General features: G+C 40.3%; 1 protein-coding gene across 1 annotated transcript in view; it reads left to right on the top strand.

The window, feature by feature from the left end:
- Positions 1–7,217: 7,217 nt before the first annotated feature.
- LOC307164121 (FERM, ARHGEF and pleckstrin domain-containing protein 1) overlaps positions 7,218–22,738 on the top strand; it is a 46,658-nt gene continuing 31,137 nt past the window's right edge. Inside the window, exons 1-2 of the mRNA XM_079880554.1 lie at positions 7,218–7,470; positions 11,379–11,566. Coding sequence (XP_079736680.1) covers positions 11,396–11,566 — 171 coding nt within the window. The 5' untranslated portion in view covers positions 7,218–7,470; positions 11,379–11,395. The remainder of the gene's footprint in view (positions 7,471–11,378; positions 11,567–22,738) is intronic.

The following is a 22,738-nucleotide window of genomic DNA, read 5'->3' as shown; positions in this document are numbered from 1 at the left end:
AATGTACTCGTGTGTTCAACTCGTAAATATGATCTTTCCGTCATAGCGCACCATAAGGCAACATAAAAGCACATTTCCACTGATGTAGAGTCCCTAACCCAGGTTGTGAACCCAAACTTGACACAAACTGTAAACCTATCCCTCAAATCTGATTGGTTGATTGGAATGTTGTACTTGATGGAATCACATTCATCTAATGCTTACTTGGAGTTCCAAATGATAACAGTTTGAGTTCCCCGCTGAGGCTGTTTCAGTCAGGATGCTGTCCGAGTAGGTGAACTTTAAGGCAGCTCAGGAGATTTTGGAACAGAGCTGTTGTCTTTATGCTGCTTCCATTCAAAGTCAGATGTTCAGAAGATGACACAAGGAAACAAAATGACAACTCTACTGTCAGCTTTGCAGTGCAACAATTGTGAACAAAGAACTTTATTTAGCAACCAAACTGGGGAGAATACACCATGCTTTACAGTTTGACAGAGAGAGTCATTCATCTTGTTTTATATATTAGCTAAACATGTTTTATCATGCAGTGTTGGACTTTTTGTCTCCTTGATGCATTTTATTTGCTTAAATGTTGAATGTTTATCTTTGTAAATCCTGCTGACTGCATCGTGCACTCCTTAAGCGTGAGTTTCCAAGCTAGAAATCCAACTTCAAGAGACTTTCTTTTGCACTTTTCCAAGTAGGAATGTAAACTCTCAGAGTTGAATGGAATGCAGCATAAGTCCCGGTCACCGACTGGACGGGTCAGACGGGGTGGGGGACATCTGGACACTCTCAACTTTTCCTAATTTAGTGAAACTCTGTTTTCACTCCAAGAATCACATAAGGCACTGTAGGACACAACTCTTTTTCTGTCTCTTTCTATTTTACCAGCCCTTTCTCACACGTCTCTTCAGCATCTAATTCTCTTTCTGCACTCATTCTCCTTATTCCTCTGTGGTTGAATGGCTCATTGATGATGATGGTTATTGGTTGACTGTGTATACATTTGTACAGAGGTTGCCAGTTTTTCTTGGCTCCCTCCTGGCTGGGCTTGAGCTTCGACCTCGAGGCTGAACATATAGAGATTACGGAGATGGATGGATGTTGTGTGTGTGTCTGAGTGTATGTGTTTGAATAGAGAGCTCTGAGTCAGTATTGATTTTATATTTTTTTAATGTGGACATGTGCTCAACTCTTCTGAATGACTGATTGGTGACACTCTTTTTTTGTTTGTTTGTTTGGCACCTAAATAAAGTGCGTCCTACACTCACACACATTGCAGTGGAGTTTCTGTGTGTTTTCCGTGTTTTAATACCTACACATGCGCAGTCCAAACCAAACATACTGTATGCCCACTTTATAAATACAGAACATTTGACAAGAACATGCTACGGTTCTTGTCAAAGGACAAAAGCGGGTCCTGCGCTGTGTGTGATGAAGTGCTGTTTGAATATCTGCACACACATGACAGGTTCTGCTTTCCATCAGGCAGGTTGTGTTTATTTGATGGCTGTTTAATTGTTTGGTTGTGATAGATACAAGTTAGTTATGTAACATTTAGCAGATGCTTTGCATCTAAACTGACTTTAAGGGTTTACACAAAGACATGAATAGTACTTTTGAAAAATCTGTTTAAAGTGATGTGTGATGTTGAGAGGAAGACTCCAGTCATATCAGTAGCTTAATAAAAGCTATTTTATTTTATTTTTGATTTTTCTTATTTTATTTGATTATTTGATATGAATAATACATTTTATTTTACATGGAGCAGGTCAACATGGGGGAAATTAGGCGTGAATTAAATTACTTAACTGTCGGCAAACAGTACATTTCTACAATAGGATCTGTTATTTTAACATTATTACTATATAGTCGCACAGCCCTGCGTCTGCTGGCTTGCAAAAAAGGCCTAATGTTACCTAAGATGATGATGCTCAAGTTCAAAAAGCTTTTTCACAAATAAGAATGTTTATTTTATTTTGTTTTATTTTTATGCACTTATCAAAATAAGTCAAATGTTTTTGCTTGAATGACAAAAAAAAAGTAAAAAAAAAAAAAAGAATACTCGACTTACAATCTCCAAAGGAGTGGAATATATATATATATATATATATATATTTTTTTTTTTCCCATAAATACAAGTTATGAAGTTTTTTCCCCCACAAAATCTGTAATTTTCAGCTGCTGTTTGGATGTCGTAAAACACCCACAGATGTAGCAGAAAACATCTGGCTCATGTTTGCATTTTCTTCTGTCACTGGCCATAATTCTAACCTTCAGGATGAGGCTTGAAATCTTGGCTCAGAGGAAGTTGGGAATCATTAAGTCAGGTCAAGACACCTTTATTACTCATTCAGGGCTGCGTTGTGGTCGTCCAGGTGCAGGTCCTCCATCTGATCTGGATCCGGCTGACTACAGTAACCTCGGGATAAACAGAAAGACTAATATTATGCCATTCTTCTTTTGATGTAACGAGTACATCAGGATGTGGAAAGTGTTCCCGGTTCCGGTTGACCTACTTTATGCAGCCTAACAATTCTTTAAAAATATGAATTTTAGAAATGTGATAGTGTGTATGATATGTTAATTAAGGCCAGATTTACTAACCTCTTGCGACAGCGCAAACCCTCTTTTGGCGTTAAAAAACTACTGTCAGGATTTACTAAAGACACGCCTGCAGTTGATTTTTTGACATTCTACATTTTAACAACTGGGCAAATATAATATGTAACTATAATGTGCTAGGGGCTCGCTCGAGTACTGAGAAGATGAACCATTTAGTGCTTTGTAAAATAAATGTATACAATGTTTAATAGGGAGCCAATGCAGTGTTGACAGAACCGGGGCTAATATGGTCATACTTCCTGGTTCTGGGAAGAACTCGAGCTGCTGTAGTTTGTTAATTATGCGTGCAGGGCAACCACCCATAATAGCATTACAATAATCATGAACTACTGTAGAGCATATGTCGTATTAGATATATTTTTAAGATGGAAGAATGCGGTTTTACGGATGCTAGAAACACACCGATTGAAAGATTGGTATCAAAGAGCACACCCAGGTTCCTAACCGACGACGAAGACTTGACAGAGCAGCCATCGAGTGTTAGACAGTATTCTAGGTAATTACTTGCAGAGTTTTAATTAAAACCTCTGTTTGTTTTGTTTTTGTTTTGTTTTTTGTTGTTTTTTAAAGAATTTAGTAATAGGAAATTACTAGTCATCCATTTTCTTATATATATATATCAGATATGCATTGTTAGTTTTGTGAATTGGTAAATATAGAGCTGAGTATCATCGGCATAACAGTGAAAACTAATTCCATGTTTCCTAATGATATCTCCTAATGGTAGCATGTACAGAGTGAACAGCAGCGGTCCTAGTACTGAGCCTTGTGGTACGCCATACTGAACTTGAGATCGATGAGACATCTCTTCATTTACTGCTACAAACTGATAACGGTCAGATAAGTATGATTTAAACCATGCTAATGCAATTCCACTAATGCCAACATAGTTTTCGAGTCTATTTAAAAGAATGTTGTGGTCGATAGTGTCAAATGCAGCACTAAGATCGAGTAACACTAATAGAGAGACACAACCACGATCGGATGATAAGAGCAAATCATTTGTGACTCTAACGAGAGCAGTCTCGGTACTATGGTACGGTCTAAATCCTGACTGGAAATCCTCACAGATATCATTTCTTTCTAAAAAAGGAACATAGTTGTGAGGATACCGCCTTTTCTAGTATCTTTGACAGAAAAGGTAGAGTTGAGATCGGCCTGTAATTGACTAATTCTCTAAGAACAAGTTGCATTTTTTTTAATGAGAGGCTTAACAACCAGCTTAAAAGTTTTCGGTACGTATCCTAATGACAAAGATGAATTAATGATATTAAGAAGAGGATCTATGACCTCTGGATGGAAGCATCTCTTCAGTAGCTTAGTCGGTATAGGGTCTAACATACATGTTGATTTTGATGAATTAACGAGTTTAGACAATTCTTCCTCTCCTATAGCAACGAATGAATGGAATTGTTCATTGGGGGTCAATAGAACGATGTCTGCGATACTGTAGTAGATGTTTGCATGGTTATCATTTTCTCTCTGATATTATCAATCTTGCAAGTAAAAAATTCAAGTCATTACTGCAGTGCTGTTTGGAAACCTCTGAAGTTGAAGCTTTATTTCTTATTAATTTAGCCACTGTTTGAAATAAATACCTAAGGTTGTATTTGTTCTCTTCTAAGAGAAATGAAAAGTAAGCAGATCTAGCTGTTTTTTTGTTGTTGTTTTTTAAGATAAAAGATAATACAAAAAAGCGCAAATAAATGGCAGGAAATACATTGAAATGTGACGCTTTTAATTAGAAAGACAGAAATAGTATTTCTTTGTAAAAACATACTACAGTACTCTTATATATATATATATATATATATATATATATATATATATATATATATATATATATATATATATATATAAAACAAAAACATCAGGAACCGTTTTTCTGACAAATTCTTGCTCTTCTACTCTGCGTGCAATAACATAGATAATATAGATTTTGACTATTTATGTCCTAATCTATTACTAATTATTGCACTGTTTTTATTCTTGCATCGTCTATTTTAGTTTTTCATTGCTATTGTGCTATTTATTGACGAAGCTGCTTAGACAAACCCTCTAGTTTCTAATGTTTTATTGGTTAATGTTTTTATCTTGTGTTTTGACCGGGACCTCACTGTAAAAAGTGAACAGTTGGATCAACTTAAAAAAATTACTTCAATTGGTAACACCTAAAGAATTTAAGTTGAGAAAACTTAAATTCTTTAGGTGTTACCAATTGAAGTAATTTTTTTAAGTTGATCCAACTGTTCACTTTTTACTTATAAATTCGTTCCTTCATGTAAAAATGTCTATGGAATGACAATAAAAGACCCTTGAAAAAATACTTTTATAGTGTACTGAGGTTATGCGACAAAAGTTAAGAGATTTATCATTGCATACTGCATACTTTTTAGAGTAGATGCACAGTCAGTGCGTAACTGTAATGAGTGGAGGTGTCAGCGGAGGGACGTCTGTGTGAACAATGAGCTGCTGTTTTCTTGAGTATATATGTTCCCTCTCTGCCCACTCATTGAACACAGGAACGCCAATTTCACACTCTAATTTGCAGTGATTTGATTGGCCAAAAATAGTTTGTGGGGGAAGACACAGAAACACATCTACCAAGACGCTCACACACTCCACACACATCCTTAGCTGCTTGTCATACACCAGATAGGACTGTATACTGAAGGCAATCTACAGCACGCTTGTTGCAGGAACTCTCGATCAACCTGATTTATAAATGCCACGAAGACTCTTGACAGAACACAGGTTTCTGGCATCTCTCATGTCATTGTGTGAATGTGTATATCTGGTCGATCCTGGCATGTGTGCATCACCCTGAAGGGTTTGTTTGATTTCATTTATTCATTTATTTAATGTGGAAATTTCCTGCTGATTACATGTTCATTATCCGACTCATAACCAAACAAATGGGTGGATGGATATAAAATACATTATCGTTCATACATGAGGTCAGTATAAAATAAATTATTTTATTCAGCAAAGCTGATTCAGATCATCATATTAGAGTGATTTCTGAAGGATCATGTGACACTGAAGACTGCAGTAATGATGCTGAAAATTCAGCTTTGATCACAGGAATAAATTACACTTTACTATATATTCACACAGAAAACAGCTGATTTACATCGTAATAATATTTCACTTTACTAATTTTACTGTATTTTTTATCAAATAAATCCTGAACAGAAGAGACCTGCTTCAAAAACATTAAATATCGACCCCAAACTTTTGAACGGTAGTGTATTGAGATAAGTTATGAAATTATGTGATAATAGAGTGTAATTTAGTGTCAATATACAAAAGTGTTTTACTGCAGACCAATCAGAATCAACCTGTTGATTTAAATTATTATTCTCGGACTACACAAACAGTTTCTGACTTAACTAATGAATACTGATGGAAATGCAAATATGAAATATTCACATTACAAGCTGTTTAACTAACTTTAGCACAAATTCACATTAAGACATCTAACTGGCTTCATCCACCGAGAAGAGAAACAGTGACCAGGAAACACACATTAATATTCAATAATAATTCACAGCAGGACAGATCCATCCGCATTCATCCACATAAACAATAACTCACTGTATATGTTTTGAAGGCCCATGAAGAGTAATAATCATAATATGCAGGTGGCCAGTCAACCCAAAATATACAGTTTGTATCATAAAAGGGGAATGAAGAGCTGAGAGACGGAAACAGGGTTGGTTACACATATATAAGGATAAAATTAAGCAGAGTTTGGTGTTAAATTATTAAATGTATAACTTCAATTTAAAAAAAGTAAAAAATAAAATAAAGTTTAGCTAAAGCAAACAAAAACGTTTTGGAATGAGAATGTAAAGAGTATTTCAATATGTTGCACAAAGATGCTATCTTTGGAGAAAACTGTCACTTCTGCTTTCAGTTTTTAATTAACTTAAGTACATCTTAATTTTATAATTATTTATTTTGTCTTTGAAATATGGCTAAAGTTACTGCTGAATATACTGGCAAGCATTTATAGTAAACCAAAAAATACTTTAATATAATTTCTATTTAAACATGTACAGTATGTCATGAATTTAAACACACATCTGTTATGATGAAGGTGCAATTTAGATGCTACATTTAAAATATGTTAGCTTTAAATGTGTGGCATGACAGTGCATGAACTGTATTTTTAGATCTATGTAATGTGAGTCTGTCTTGTTTTTCGCCTGTATAGTTATTTTATGTGCTGGAGAGCCACAATTTTCCACCTTGGTGGACAATAAAGACAATACAATACAATATAAATATTTCACATGTCAACACATAAAAATCTTCTTTAACAAAAGACTATTAAAAAAAGTTGTTTTTACTTTTATTTTTATATTATTACAAAGTGCACTTTTTACCTAAGTGTGTCTCTTTAAGGACACTTAAGTGATATTCAATATAGCCTAATTCATATGATCTGCAAGGACTTTTGAAATACGCTTTAAGTGCACATTCAGTAGGCTACAATTAAGCACACTTTTTTTCACAAGTACTGTATAGCAACTGATTAATTCGTCTCTAGAGTAGAGCTGAGAGCTGGCTAATGTAGTTCAGATGAGTGTAGGTCACAGTTGGACAGCGTTATGCCTCTTCACCCCGCAGATGGCAGCACATGAGCGCTCATCTCATCTCATCTCATCTGGTGTGTGTTGTATCTGTGCTGTTCTCCGTCAGTGTAAATCCCGTCTTTTCAGCATGGCGACTGTGAGGACGCGCGGATGCGGCATCTGAAGCGTCTCTCGGCGGCAGCAGCTCCACGGCATCACCGCTGACACCAGCGCGTCTGTGGGAAAACGCACACTTCGACACGGTGGACTTATAATCGGGGTAAGCGTGTCGATTGTTCTACTCATATCCACAGTGCTCTGTGCTTGGAGGAGATTAAGGGGTAAATCTAGCCACAGATTTGAGCCTGAGAACTGCCGTGACATTGCTGGAGCTCCGTACCGTTATATTTCCATTATGCACTAACACGCGATCTGCTCCAGGAGTCCATTCACCTGATGAAGCCCAGTGCGAAAAGCACATCGGGATTTTATATTTCCCATAAAGACCTTGTATTATACGTCAATAGACCTGTCCTGTCTGCGCTTTGTTCAGTGCACACCGCTTTTACGCGCACGACGCGACGCGACCGGCGCGGTCTTCATAAGCGCGCGATAACGTTATATTTTGACTCGCTGTCACTTAATTTCCTCCGTTTGTGCATTTGTGCATTGCGTGCTATGAACTGTAGCCTATTCGTTAAGATATTTGTTAAAATAACGCACTCTCACCGTTCAATCAATGCCAGCTCGTGATTTCTGAATAGCAGTTGTAGCAACTGATCTGTAACATAATTTCGCTATTTTAAAGTAGACACTGTAAAATCAATTTATGATTTCAGTGAAAAATAATTACGTTACACCTGATCCTGATTGGTCAGTGAACGCTATGGGGACGTCTATTCTCGACGCGACGCGACAAGCGCGCATTAGAAGAACAGCCATTCCTCGGTCTTTCCATTTTTATTCCAGATTTTATGTTGAAAGCCAACGAAAGGGAACTATAATAGAAAATAGCCCGCCTTTTAATTGTGGATTACATTGGAGTTATCAATGTAAACAAAGGTGAATAAATAAAATCAGGGATTGAGGTCCATATAGGAACATTTCTCTGAGCGTTTTGATCGTCTCTATATTCTTAATTGCGTTTTTTTTTTTTTTTTTTTTTGTAAATTATAGGCTAGCCTACTTCTCGATCTCATGATGTGTTCTGCATGTGGCAGCTTCATCCCAGCCAAACAAAAGACACCAGTGTCTGAAGATGTGCTCAGATCATCACCATCAGTGCCATTGATTTTTCCAGGGCTTTTGTGGCATTACTGAATGAATGGAATTTTTTTTTAAAGACTACTGGCAAAGTATTGGCTGTGGGGTTGGTTTCTGCAGTCTGGCTCTGGCCTGATCTTTCACCCTCCTCTGAGAGCAGATCCATGTTTTATTGCTTCTCTAAAAGATGTTTTATTGATAATAGACTATAAAACTACACAGCACAAATTATAGATCAACAGCCATTTTTTATCAGAGGTCTGTTTTTACACTGCACCTTGATTCATTAGAATCCAATTTCTTGTCTACAGGAATATATGAGCACAAACCAGTGAATACTGAGTGTTTGCAAGGCTCTTTTGAAGATGACTTAGATAAATGTAATTACGAATGAGGAGAGCCAGTCACAGATGGTCATCTGATCCACAGAGATCAGTGTTTGTTTTTCCATATTTTCCTCTGACTTCACTCTCAGCTGCTCACTTTTTCTCTCTTCCTGTCTCGTTTCCTCCCCTCTTTTTCTCACGTTGACCCCTGGTTTAGAAGTGATGACATCAGTGCTCTGGCATGTGTGATAAACAGTGAACATGATGGGAGCAGAGAATGGGAGATATGAGAAGCTGGATCTCTGTAAAACTGTAGGCTCATTGTCTGATGAGAGCACTATAACATCAGGCCAAAAAGGCTAGTGTAACCTTCACATGACTGACATGTCAGGAAACATCACTATAAATACACAACCTCTTAATTTAAACATTTTTCATTATGCTTTCTCATATATTACCTTTCATTTAGTATGTAATCTAGCTGCTTGTGAATGTAAAAGGTCTGCAAAGTTTCATCTGACCAATCAGAGCAGAGTAGACCAATCACAACAGACTGGGTCATCTGACCAATCAGAGCAGAGTAGACCAACCACAACAGACTGGGTCATCCGACCAATCAGAGCAGAGTAGACCAATCACAACAGACTGGTTCATCTGACCAATCAGAGTAGAGTAGACCAACCACAGCAGAGTGGGCCATCTGACCAATCAGAGCAGAGTAGACCAATCACAATAGACTGGTTCATCTGACCAATCAGAGCAGAGTAGACCAATCACAACAGACTGGTTCATCTGACCAATCAGAGTAGAGTAGACCAACCACAGCAGAGTGGGCCATCTGACCAATCAGAGCAGAGTAGACCAATAACAATAGACTGGTTCATCTGACCAATCAGAGCAGAGTAGACCAACCACGACAGACTGGGTCATCTGACCAATCAGAGCAGAGTAGACCAATCACAACAGACTGGTTCATCTGACCAATCAGAGCAGAGTAAACCAATCACAATAGACTGGGTCATCTGACCAATCAGAGCAGAGTAGACCAATCACAACAGACTGGTTCATCTGACCAATCAGAGTAGAGTAGACCAACCACAGCAGAGTGGGCCATCTGACCAATCAGAGCAGAGTAGACCAATCACAATAGACTGGTTCATCTGACCAATCAGAGCAGAGTAGACCAACCACGACAGACTGGGTCATCTGACCAATCAGAGCAGAGTAGACCAATCACAATAGACTGGTTCATCTGACCAATCAGAGTAGAGTAGACCAACCACAGCAGAGTGGGCCATCTGACCAATCAGAGCAGAGTAGACCAATCACAATAGAATGGGTCACCTGACCAATCAGAGCAGAGTAGACCAATCACAACAGACTGGTTCATCTGACCAATCAGAGCAGAGTAGACCAACCACAGCAGAGTGGGCCATCTGACCAATCAGAGCAGAGTAGATCAATCACAGCAGACTGGGTCATCCAACCAATCAGAGCAGAGCAGACCAATCACAGCAGACTGGTTCATCTGACAAATCAGAGCAGAGTAGACCAACCACGACAGACTGGGTCATCTGACCAATCAGAGCAGAGTAGACCAACCACAGCAGAGTGGGCCATCTGACCAATCAGAGCAGAGTAGATCAATCACAGCAGACTGGGTCATCTGACCAATCAGAGCAGAGTAGACCAATCACAACAGACTGGGTCATCTGTCCAATCAGAGCAGAGTAGACCAATCACAACAGACTGGGTCATCTGACCAATCAGAGCAGAGCAGACCAATCACAACAGACTGGGTCATCTGACCAATCAGAGCAGAGTAGACCAATCACAACAGACTGGGTCATCTGACCAATCAGAGCAGAGTAGACCAATCACAACAGATTGGGCCATCTGACCAATCAGAGCAGAGTAGACCAATCACAACAGACTGGGCCATCTGACCAATCAGAGCAGAGCAGACCAATCACAACAGACTGGGTCATCTGACCAATCAGAGCAGAGTAGACCAATCACAACAGACTGGGTCATCTGACCAATCAGAGCAGAGTAGACCAATCACAACAGATTGGGCCATCTGACCAATCAGAGCAGAGTAGACCAATCACAACAGACTGGGCCATCTGACCAATCAGAGCAGAGTAGACCAATCACAACAGACTGGGGCATCTGACCAATCAGAGCAGAGTAGACCAATCACAACAGACTGGGTCATCCGACCAATCAGAGCAGAGTAGACCAATCACAACAGACTGGGTCATCTGTCCAATCGGAGCAGAGCCGTTCACAGAGAGGAGGGGTTTAGAGCGACTGAAACCTTTATCGAACCATTTCAGACACTGTGAGAAAAGAGCAGATGATGCAATGTGTATTATGAGAAAATTAAACAGTTTTTTGACCTGAGATTCATATAAACCTGCTGTAGGAGACTCCAAAAGAAAATGATAAACCTTATAGTATAATGGAATTGGAGCTTTAAGTCATTATTAATATCCTTGTGGGGACATATGGTCCCTATGCTGCTGATGAAACACACTCAGTGTTAGTGCACCTCACATTGTGTAAGTCAGAGTGTGGTGTGTGTGTGTGTGTGCAGGCTGAGTGAGGAAGACCATGGTGGAGCAGGGCCAGACGTCTCTGGCGGGACAGAGGTTAGGGGCCCCAGAGACTCTGGGCATCAGCACCCTGGAGCCCGGACACAAGCCCCCTGCCATGCCCCCGGGACGCCTGATGCCGCTCAGGGTCCTGCTGCTGGACGACTCCCAGCAGATATTCCACATATCCGTGAGTAATCAGACAACTCTGCTGCTCTGCTACAATGTATGGATGGACATGTAAGGACTGTTCACGTCAACCTGAACGTTCGTTCTGATTTTCGCATGCCATATGTCTGTTCAGGCTAATGTTTAAAAAATGGCAGGTGTGCTAAATGAGAATGTGAATTCACTCCCTGACAGTAGGTGGCGCTTATTGAAACCGCCTTGGACAAAAAAGCTGAGTGTTATTGAGTGCATTGGTGCGGGCTACTTTTTCAGCAAAATTGGTTCCGGAAGTATTTGACATTCATTTCTCCCATAGGGATTTCATTTCATTAAAGCATTATAAGCAAACTACAAGGTGAATCACAACATTACCAATTTTGATGTAAAGCAGTACAAATGTTTTGAAAAATGACAAAAGACAAAGGTATAAGACTGTGTATTTAACAGGAAAGAGAGTGAATCAAATTAATGAATCAATTTTAAAATTATTGCACAGATATAAAACGTTGATTATATCTATAGAAACAATATATTTAAAGTTTATTGCTAAATAATGCATATTTACAAATATTTAAGCGATATGCTCGATATGCGATATATGGAGCTTCCCAGATTACAAAAATATGTTATAAGAACATTTTGCTAACATTCCCATTAAGTTATGCACATGTTATTTCTGAATGTTTTCTGTTCGTTATTAAATCATTTTTCTTGGTTCTACGAACGTTAAGGGAACATTCTATTTGATAATTTTGCAAACGTGGACTTTTGAATGTTCTCTGAACGTTCTGAAACGAGTAGTATTTAAACAAAGTTAAACAATCGTCTGACGCTTCAGAAAAAACGCTCCATGAATGATGTATAAATAATGTTTTTGTGCTAACGTTTGTTCATAACTTTGAGAGAACCTTGCCAGAGCGTTCTGAGGACGATAGCTCTTTTGGCGTGATTTGCTCACTGCGACTCTCTGATTGGTGCAATTGTCTCTACAGCATCATGATGGCTAATGTAATTTTCATCACACAATTCAGCTATTAAATGCAAATATTTAAAAAAACAAGTTGACATATTGTGAGTATATGTAGTAGAGAATGTAGTATCTCTACTGAACATGATTGTGATTATTAATAGATTTTGTGGAAATAGTTGTATTGGCTGTAGGAGTGAGTGAGACTTTGATTTGTGAAGGAATGTGAGAGTGTTTCATGAAGGTGTTCTGTGGATAAATATAGAGCATGCCTGTGGCAACCAATATCGACAATTATATGTTAGTTCCCTTTCGAACAGTCAGTCGTATTGTGGGAAAACTCCTTTTTCTCTGAATACTGAAGCCTTTTGTATAATAACGCAGTGCTACTGCACAGCCATAACAGTGCAGAGACTACTCGCACGCTATTGGCTGGTCAGTGGTAACTGCACGAACCAATCAGTGCAAAGCCCGCCGAGCTGAGCGCAGAGCCCGCCAGAATGTGATTTTGCCATAGATTCAGATTTATCTCCTTCAACGACGATCTACGGACCTCACAGAACTGCTCGTCTACAAGCCTTCGCCTTCTTCGCCGTGAACAGCAGAGCCAAGCAGCAGAACAGCGAGCAAGCCAGCGGACTGTATCCAGATCCAGCGCGCTCAATCATCACAGCGAGCTGTCGCGCTGTTTCCCTGGCATGGCGATATATGCACGCCGGCCGGCTGGTCCTTGCCGTCTACCTTCGCCACATTTTATAACTTAGAAGTCGCTGCGCTGCAGGCACACATCCTTTCCATATGATTGAGCCGGCCTCTGCACGAGCCAGGCCATCATCATTCGAGTCTTGCCCTATTAAGGCGCCATGTCAGACTGAGGCCCTTGCTTTGGACCCTTGTTCAAGAATCTCAACTTGGGTCATAGAACATGTCGTTACGCTTAACATAGCACGGCGTGATTGGATTGGTTCCCATAGCGGATAGCTACACAATACGACTGACCGTTCGAAAGGGAACGACTCGGTTACTGACGTAACCTCGGTTCCCTGAGATAAGGGAACGAGTATTGTGTAGACGGCCGTGCTATGACGCACATGACTCGGCGTTCGTCGCTTCTGTCGATAAACCTGAATCTATGGCGAAATTCTGGCAGGCTCTGCGCTCAGCTCGGCGGGCTTTGCACCGATTGGTTCGTGCAGTTACCCCGCTCTGCCATAGGTTAGTGTAGTTACCACTGACCAGCCAATAGCGTGCGAGTAGTCTCTGTTATGGCTGTGCAGTAGCTCTGCGTTATTATACAAAGGCTTCAGTATTCTGAGAAAAAGGTTTTCCCCACACACACACACACACACACACACACACACAGTCTATTTAATAGGTACGATTGCCATATACAGTCTTGTGAACGTTATTCACCTCATATTTTATGGTAAGATCGGGCACAATTTGTAATATAAATGTATGAGTCTTCCGGTGTCATTAGCTTAGTTATTTTTACCCGAACAAAAACAGTCCGTTATGCTGCTTGATTTTGCTAAATGATATTTATTATCATATTATTTTATTGTATTATCATAATCATAAACTCACTGGAGTGTAGTGCAATGAGTTTTACTGTTTTACTGCACTTTGTTTTACTGTAAATCTTCTAGCTGTTTTCCTGTAGTGGCGAATGAATTCTCTGAAAATAGCTCACTTCCACGTTGCAAAATAAAGTGTATAAGAAGTGTGATTTTAGCACAGTCACTGCTGGACGATCAGCCTGGACTGAAGTTTCTGCTCATTACTGGCCTCATAAGCTGTGTTTGTTTTACAGTTTAAGCTGTGTGTGTGAGTGAAGATGATAAAGTCCCTGAAGAGGATGTTCCTCCATCCTCCTTATTGACTCAATCAATATGTCAGATAATCATGTAATGATGAGCTGAATAAAAGTAAACACTGGTTTGAGTCATAATCACTGTCTGAAATCGCCCCCTATACCCTTAAATAGGGCACTATTTGAGGAAACAGCCATTAGTAGTGTTGTCTGAAACCATAGTGGACGTTCTTGAGTGCACTTATACAATCCCACAATGCACTGCAATAACGAGTGTATAACCAATGTACACTCAACAGCTTGAGAATACCCATAATGCACTGTTATGCACATACATAATGCAATTGCTTTCTCTATAAGTAGGCTGTGTGCCCTCTCTCTTTCTCTCTCTTTCTCTGTATTTTGAATGGAGGCCCACACATGACATGCGTGGGAAAAAACAAACAAGAATTCGTTCCCACATATGATTAATTAAATCCCTCCTTCTAGCTAAAGTTGGCAGTAAACGGAAGCTGCTCTATTCTTTTCTTCCCTGTTGTGACGTACATCTGGCGCTGCGTCTGAACGCTCAGGCTGCGACTTGTTGTCTCGCTGCAGGCAATATTTGCGCACAAAGGAACCTCACGAAACTGATTTCTGACAGACTTCTGAGGCAGCGTAATGGTTTAATGATCTACAGCAAAATAGAGTAAGCTTTAGTGATAACTAAGAGAATATTTAATTACTACAATAGTAATTTCTCGCTAGAAATGACATCAAATGTAGAAAACGTTGGTCAAAAACGTACATTTACACACAAACTGACCACCAACTGCAACTTTCAGACAGCATATTTATTTTTCTAGCTCAACTGTCACAGACTGGAAAGCTCAGGATTGTGGGATATCAAAGACAGTGGAGGATACATCTATGCTGCCTACAAAAATCATTCAGATGAAGGAATCTTAGGGGAATAATCCAGCTAACTTTGAATTTGGACGTGCCTTGATGCCTTCCTACCTTGAAATGTGTCCTCCAACGACAGCATAAGCTTTCAGACGCAGCCTGAGTGAAACTCGAACAAGAACAAATGTGGGGCGGGGCTTTATTTTGTCCATGTGGAGTTGATTGGATGGTTGTGGTTTCCTATTGGTGGATCTCATGTGAGTGACAGGTTTGCTCCGCCCTCATCATCAGAGAAGAGAAGAGATGAGCTGCAAGAGGAAGGGGAAGTTATTCTGATTAAATCAATTTAAATGAGTGAACAAATGAGTATAACGAGGCCACGGTTTACCTAAAACAAGTTCTTAATTCAGGGCCACAGTTTCTCTTTTTCCTCTGCATGTCATGTGCAGCGCTTCATCATTTTGTGTATTTCTGCTCATCTTTATTTTTTAACTCAGCACTAAAAAAGTACTGGTTAATCAGGTCACTGACACACACTCACACACTTCCAGCGTCTCTTCATACTGATCTGCTGGTGAGGAACAAATTTTTAGATGTAAAAGTAGGACACCTTGCCAACAGACAAACACCACACACTCGCACATAAGTGGCAGAAAAGCGTACAGGAATGTCTCTCAGAAAGTGTTAGGGAGAAAGAAAGATATAGTATACTATATATATATATCTGTGACCCTCAGGATGGCATCTCTCTCTCTCTCTCTCTCTCTCTCTCTCTCTCTCTCTCTCTCTGTGTGTGTATGTGTGTATAATGGAGCTTTATGTGTTTGTTCCCACTCTTGTTCTCATATTCACATCTGTTTCTGACATTCATGCTGGATGAGCTCTGAATTCAGACACATTACCAGGGTCATTCCAGGAAACAGATGCAGTATTACAGTGTTATATTCATAATGCGCCAGAGAAACATGCGGGCAGCCATCTGTAGAATATTGTGTTTGAACTTCTGTTTTTGCTGTAGCTCCGTATATCTCTATGGCATCGCTGTCGAAGAGTAGCTGGTGAAGTGGATTTATTAAGTTATTATGAGCATGATTGTAATGTTTGAAGTGGATTTCATAACAAATGGGAAGATTTTAAAAGGAGAGGTTCATTCATAAATCCGTAAGATCTTACCTTCATGCTGTGAAAATACAAACCAGCCGACAGAACAGCGCTGAAAAGGGGCGGGGCTACAGAAGGTCTATACACTGATTTTAAAAATGAGTTTCTGTTGAAGATTTCAAACAAAATCTGATTTGCTGCTCAAGAAACATTGATTATTATTAATGTTAAAAACAGTTGTGCTGCTTCATAGTTATGTGGAAACCGTGCTAGACAAATAGACAGTTACTTTGCAGAGGTCATTTCTTGAAAGGCTGTGGCTGTCATCATGATTAGTAGTGCAATATTTAAATTAAGCGGGATTTTTGAAGCTAACAGTATGGTGGCCCAGTAGTGCACAACACAACGAAATTTAAAAAGCACACATAAGTTCACAACATAAGTTTCCGTTGTGTTGTACATTTTCCTTTGTGTTGTGGCTCATTTCCGTTGTGTTGTGGATTCATTTTGTTGTGTTGTTTCTTAATTTCGTTGTGTTGAGAACTTATGTGTGCTTTTTAAATTTCGTTGTGTTGTGCACTACTGGGCCACCGTATAACAGGCTTAGGTTTCATGAAAGCAAAAAAAGTTTAACTATATGCCTATAATAACATAAAGTAAAAATTGGTGCTGATGATTGTTAAAGGGGGTTTTATTTAAAAAAGTAATGAAGTAATGAACAGATTGTAAGTGATGAAAAGTAATGAAATGGTTCCCAAATACTTCTAGCACCTCTTTTGCCTATTTTTATTCTTCTTCAACAGTTTTCTGGTGATCAGGTAGTCCTACTGTAAACTCACGCTGTTAGTTGAGCAAGAAGTTGACAGACTGAACCTTAGTAATTCTCACAGAGTTATTTTAAACAGACAGTTCACCGTTTCTGTGAATTTAAATATGCTGTCTTGTGGAGCGAGAGTGAGGTTTGCATCTTCATGAAGTGTTTGGAGTGAAACATCTTGTTGTCTCAGTTTTATTGTGTTGATTTGGTCATGTCTCTGGTAAAGATGGCAGATGGCTTTGTTTTCTCTGTTATCTCATGGGTCATGATGAAAGCAATGTGTATCTTGTGTTTGACCACAGTCATTCACTCTGACTATCTGTTTGCATTGCACAGTATAATTTAATGTGAAAATCCAGCAATTATCTCACATTCTTTAGTTTTCACTTTCTGACGTGCTTCACCATCATTCCACATATGGCAGATTGTCCCTGGCAACATTTGCAAAACTAGATTTTTACATTGTTTTTGTCCATGTCCTAACTTTTTAAACTTGCTTTAAATAGTATTCCTTTCTCTAAACGTATTGCTGGCCACCACTAGCATACTGTATGTTAGGCATGCTAACTACCTCAACCAGCAAGGCTGATAAAATGATTTCTCCTTTCCCAGTCGAAAATGTGGAGTCAACTTTAAGCCATTTGCAGGTTGATTTTTCAGATTGTCCAAACAGTGGTTGACGGGAGTAATGTGTCATTATTTTTCAAATCCTTGTCTTTGTGGCACAATTGCCAATTTATAAAAGTTTTCTTTTTAAAATATTTAGTTTTTACTCAAAAATCTGTCACAATACAGAAGTAAAAGTTGTGCAATTGCTGTACTATGTTGACTTTATTGTAGCAACAGTGTTTTAACAAAGTAGCATTAGCATCATTTCTGTAAAGCTGCTTTGAAACGATATGTCAGGGTCCTGCACTGACACTTGCAGTCAAGACAGTTACAGTGACCCTAGAAGTGGCCAAGCATGCATTGTTGTGCCCCTGGAAGCAGAAGAGAAGGAGGGCCCATGCTGAGCAGTCGAATGCCCTTCTTTCAGAGGTCCCAAGCCCATTGGTCCAGGAGGTCCCAAATCAGGAGGCCCCAAGCACATTGGTCCAGGAGGGGCAAGAGGCCCCTAGTCCAGTGGTTCAGGAGGGCCAGAGTCAGGAGGTCCCAAATTCATTGGTCCAGGAGGGCCCAAGTCAGGAGGCCCCAAGCCCATTGGTCCATGAGGGCCCAAATCTGGAGGCCCCTTGTCCAGTGGTCTAAGAGGGCCTGAGTCATGAGGTCCCAAATTCATTGGTCCAGGTAGGCCAGAGCCAGGAGGCCCCAAGCCCATTGGTCCAGGAGGCCCCTAGTCCAGTGGTCCAGGAGGGCCCATCGGGAGGTCCCAAATTCATTGGTCCAGGACTGGTTCAAATCAGCACGGCTTCTTCCACAGAAACTGTTCCTGACCTGGCCATGGAGGCCATTCCAGAGCATCTTATTCTGCATGTTATTGACCTAGAGGCCACCTCTGAACAGCTAGCCAGTCATGTTGTGCCCACAGAAATCAATCCTGTCTGTCATGTCATGTCTTCAGAAACCTTTCCGGCCACAGTGGCCATTGCGCAGCATCCGAATCCACCCGCTATAGTCACAGAGGCTATCTCTGAAGTGCCACCTAGTCCTGTGATGCTAGTCATGTTGCTTCATCAGAAGCTGCTCCTGCCATGGAGGCCATTTCAGGGCGCTCTGACCTGCCTGTTGTAGCCACAAAGGCCACCTCTGAGCTGCCTACCAGCAACGAAGTGGAGACTGCAAAGACTGTTCCTGCTAGACTCGAACAACCAGGAAGTCCGCTCTGGCCCTGAAGTCTCCAGAATTGTCTATATTTTCTGCCAAGTCTGTTAGAGCCTCGGAGGCTGCATCTGACGATATGTCGGTCTGGGAGTCACAGAGGCCATCCTATTTACCCGCCAGTGCGGTTATGGCCCCTGAATTCATTCCCAAGTATTTCCCCAATCAAGAGACTCTCCCTAAATCTGTCTCAGATTGCTCAGTTATAAAGTCCCCACCAGTGCCGAACCAGAAAAGCTGTGATATAGTCCAGACCTTCTGCCGTCAGACTGAAGGTCAGGCTAAGCGAGACTAGCCCCCGACTAACCCAGTGTCCCCTTGGACTCCTTCACCCAGCGTGGATGCCTGGAGGCGGGGGGCGGGGGGTGGGGGGTGGGGGGGGGGAACTGTCAGGGTCCTTGTCTGTTTTGTCTTTGTTTAATGTTTCTTTGTTAGTCTTGTGTCTGAGCACATGGCTCTGTCTTTGTTTGTGTTGGTTTGTGTTGCGCTCTTCTCGTCCCGCCTCCTTTTACGACGCCCCCTTATTTAGTCCTTGTCTTGTCCTCATTTGTTTCATTGTGTTCACCTGATCCTCATGTGCTCTGCTCCCTTTATATTGAACTTCTTTCCCTCATTGTCTTTTCTGGTTCGTTGCGTGCATTGTTGTTACATGATTGCTTGCCTAAACTCATGTTTTTTGTTTAACTGTGCTTGTCACGTATTAGATCCTGTTGATAGTTCTAGTGTTTCCCAGTTGTAGTTTATTACTCTAGTCTAGTTTCAATTTTTACTTTTGCTCTGGTTTTTCTTTTTTCTTTTTGTTCCCGATTTTGCAGCATTCATGACTTTCTTTTCCCACGAGTACCCTGCCTAGTTGCTCTCTTTTTTATTTCCTTTTATTTGTAAGTTTCTGTTATCTAGTCTAGAATTCTTGTTTCTTATTTTTGTTTTCTTTGTTTCGCTCCAGTGCTTATTCTAGCTCCCTTCTCTAGCCATAGTATCATTAGTCATTTTATTTTGCTCTTTTGTTGTCTCTTGTTGTCTCATCATCTTGAGTCTTGTCTTGTGTATTATGAGTCATTGTGTTGGTTCCTGCCCTGCTTCCTATATCCTCCCTGACTGCTGATTCTCTATGCCTGGCAGCAAGATTGGCACAGCTTTCAGTTTAGGCTCCAAGTGCCGAGCCTCTAGTTCCTTGAGCCGCTGCCTGATCTCCAGTATTTTCATTCCATCTGGTGCTGCCGCATCTCCTCAGTTCTCCCGCCTAACTCCTGTCGTGTGCCCTGTCCTACCGATTGGGTTGTCTTCACTCCTTACCATCCACTGTGTGTCTAATTTACCAATAAACATCACCCCCTTGTTCATTCTGCATATGGGTCCTCTCTCTAGTATTGCCGTGACCCATTCCTGACACAATAAGTATTGTGAAAAGCGCTATACAAATGAATGTGCATTGAATTGAAAAATGTGTATCGTATTTTTCATTATTTATGTGGTCGGTGTGTGTGTGTGTGTGTGTGTGTGATGTAATCTGTAATGACATGTCTTTAAGGCAGACGCAAGTAAGGCAAAGACAATCAGTCCTCCTGACACAATAGAGCAGTGACTATCACAGACCATTTGCTATTTCTGTGTCTGTACACGATCGTCTTTGCAAAATCTCTCAGATCTTGCAAACCAAAAGGGCTGAATGTTTCAGGGTGATTTTCCACCGACTGAACACCAGTTTCTGCAGGGCTGAGTTAATGAATAGCCTACACACACACACATACACACATACACATACACACATGCCTGTGGCATTTTCACCCGCCTCTGTTATCTTGTGACCTCTCAGTAATTGACTTGGCTCATGTTAACTAGATATAATGGGTCAGTTCTGTTTGCAGAGCAAGAGACAAAGAGAGAGAGAGAGTCAGACAAATGAATGTGTGTATTAGTGCTGCAGCTAACTGTTTTGAAAGTACATCTATCTTTCTTGGCCAATTATTTCCTATAAACAGTATGCCAAGTTAACATTGTGACTAAAAAGGTTTAAAGGCCCTATGAAATCAAAATTTGGGGGATATGTGGCTTTTATTTTATGTTTTAACCATTAATGTCCTCTATATGCTAGAGCAAATTAGCTTTGAGCAAATATACACCATTGAAATTCACAGTGTTTCTCTTCAGACGATATAAGAGCACAGACCCAACTAATGGATAATGACATTCATTGGCAAATATTTTCATTATTTTTTATTGTTTTTTGTTGTGGTCCTGGTGTGTGTGTCTGTGTGTGTGTGTGTGTGTGTGTGTGTGTGTGTGTGTGTGTGTGTGTTTGTGCGTGTGCCTATAAGGAAATTAATTATGATAGCCATCTTATCCATTTGTTTGCCTCCCTCTTGCTCTATTCTGTTCAGATTTCCTTTCTTATGGTCTTTCCCTTGAGACCTTTTTCTCTGTTTATGACCTCTCTCTCTCTCTCTCTCTCTCTCTCTCTCTCTCTGTCTTTATGATGTGTCTCTGTGCAGTGAGATGATGAGTTAATAATCTTGCCCCCTGGTTATGATAACCATGGCAACCGTTCAATCTTCCATGGGAACCGGATGGAATGTTCACCAGGATGGAATGTTCCAGATCTCATGTCATTGGTGCAGGTCTTTGCTCAGACTTGAGTTTCCTCAGAAGGGGGCGGGGCAGTGGTGATGATGTCAGTGAAGTGCATTGTCTGGGCCGTCAGTCTGAGCTGTTGCAGGACAGCATAGATTCCAATAAGCAATAAATTCTGTTAAAGGGGAACTATGCAGTTTTTTTTAGCTTAGCTTACCTTACCTGAACAGCTTCGGAGTCATTGAAATGGTTATATGACCTTTTTCGGGTTGAATGGTGGCCGTCTCGCTGACGGTCCTTGCAACTTTGGGCCGGCGGGCCACCTCAGCGTCAGGAAGTATCGTGTGATATCAGGTCTTGTGATGTAACGAATTGCTTTACGGCACTGCACACATACATTTATAAGCTAGCCTTCTGTGTATCATACATACCTCAGTGGACATGGCTCCGTGCGTTCGCAGGCTTCTTTGAAAACAAATGCACCATGACCAGATGGTGGGGGGGGGGGGGGGGGAGTCGCCAACGAGTTTTGACGACAAAACTCAAATATCTATTCCTAAGCTGTAGGGGGAGCTCTATAGAGAAACCTGCGAGCAAAAAGCGAGAAAACAGCGAAGAAATTGCCAAAACTGCTTAGCGCCGCTTTAATCAGAGTTTCTGTCTTAAATAACAATGATCGCACCCGCCGTTTAGCAGGGAGGTTGGTGTTTATTTCTTGTGTTACACTGCATAGTCCTCCGACCCATAAGCCACAACCAAATCTCATTGGTCCAGAATTCAAGATGTACTGTATGGACACCTCCAATATACTCTTATTGTGATTTTGCCACATCACAAAGCTTTTTTGCTCTCAGTGTGGGCAGACAAATCTGTTTAGGAAACTGGATTAGGATACGGTGTAATAATTCTTAGCTGTATCTTGCATTTGCTTAATTGTATTGAAGTACTTTTGTACTTAAAGGTAATTTTTAGTGTACTTAAAATCTTAAAAATATCTTGGAGTGCAGATAATAATAATAATATAATAATTAAAGGTCACTTAAGTCTACTGAAAGAGAGACACTTTCATGACTACTTAACACACTTAAGAACTCTTTTAAAAATAATTACATATGCAAATGTACTTAAGTGACTTAAGTGGGTTAAAAGAACTTAAACTATAATACATTTTTCTTTCATTTCAGTTAACATGAAATTAAGTGTCTGAAAACATTACTGTCAG

The sequence above is a fragment of the Squalius cephalus genome (genome assembly GCF_949319135.1).
Source record: "Squalius cephalus genome assembly, chromosome: 9".
NCBI lineage: Eukaryota > Metazoa > Chordata > Actinopteri > Cypriniformes > Leuciscidae > Squalius > Squalius cephalus.
This window is presented reverse-complemented; position numbering and strand designations above follow the sequence as displayed.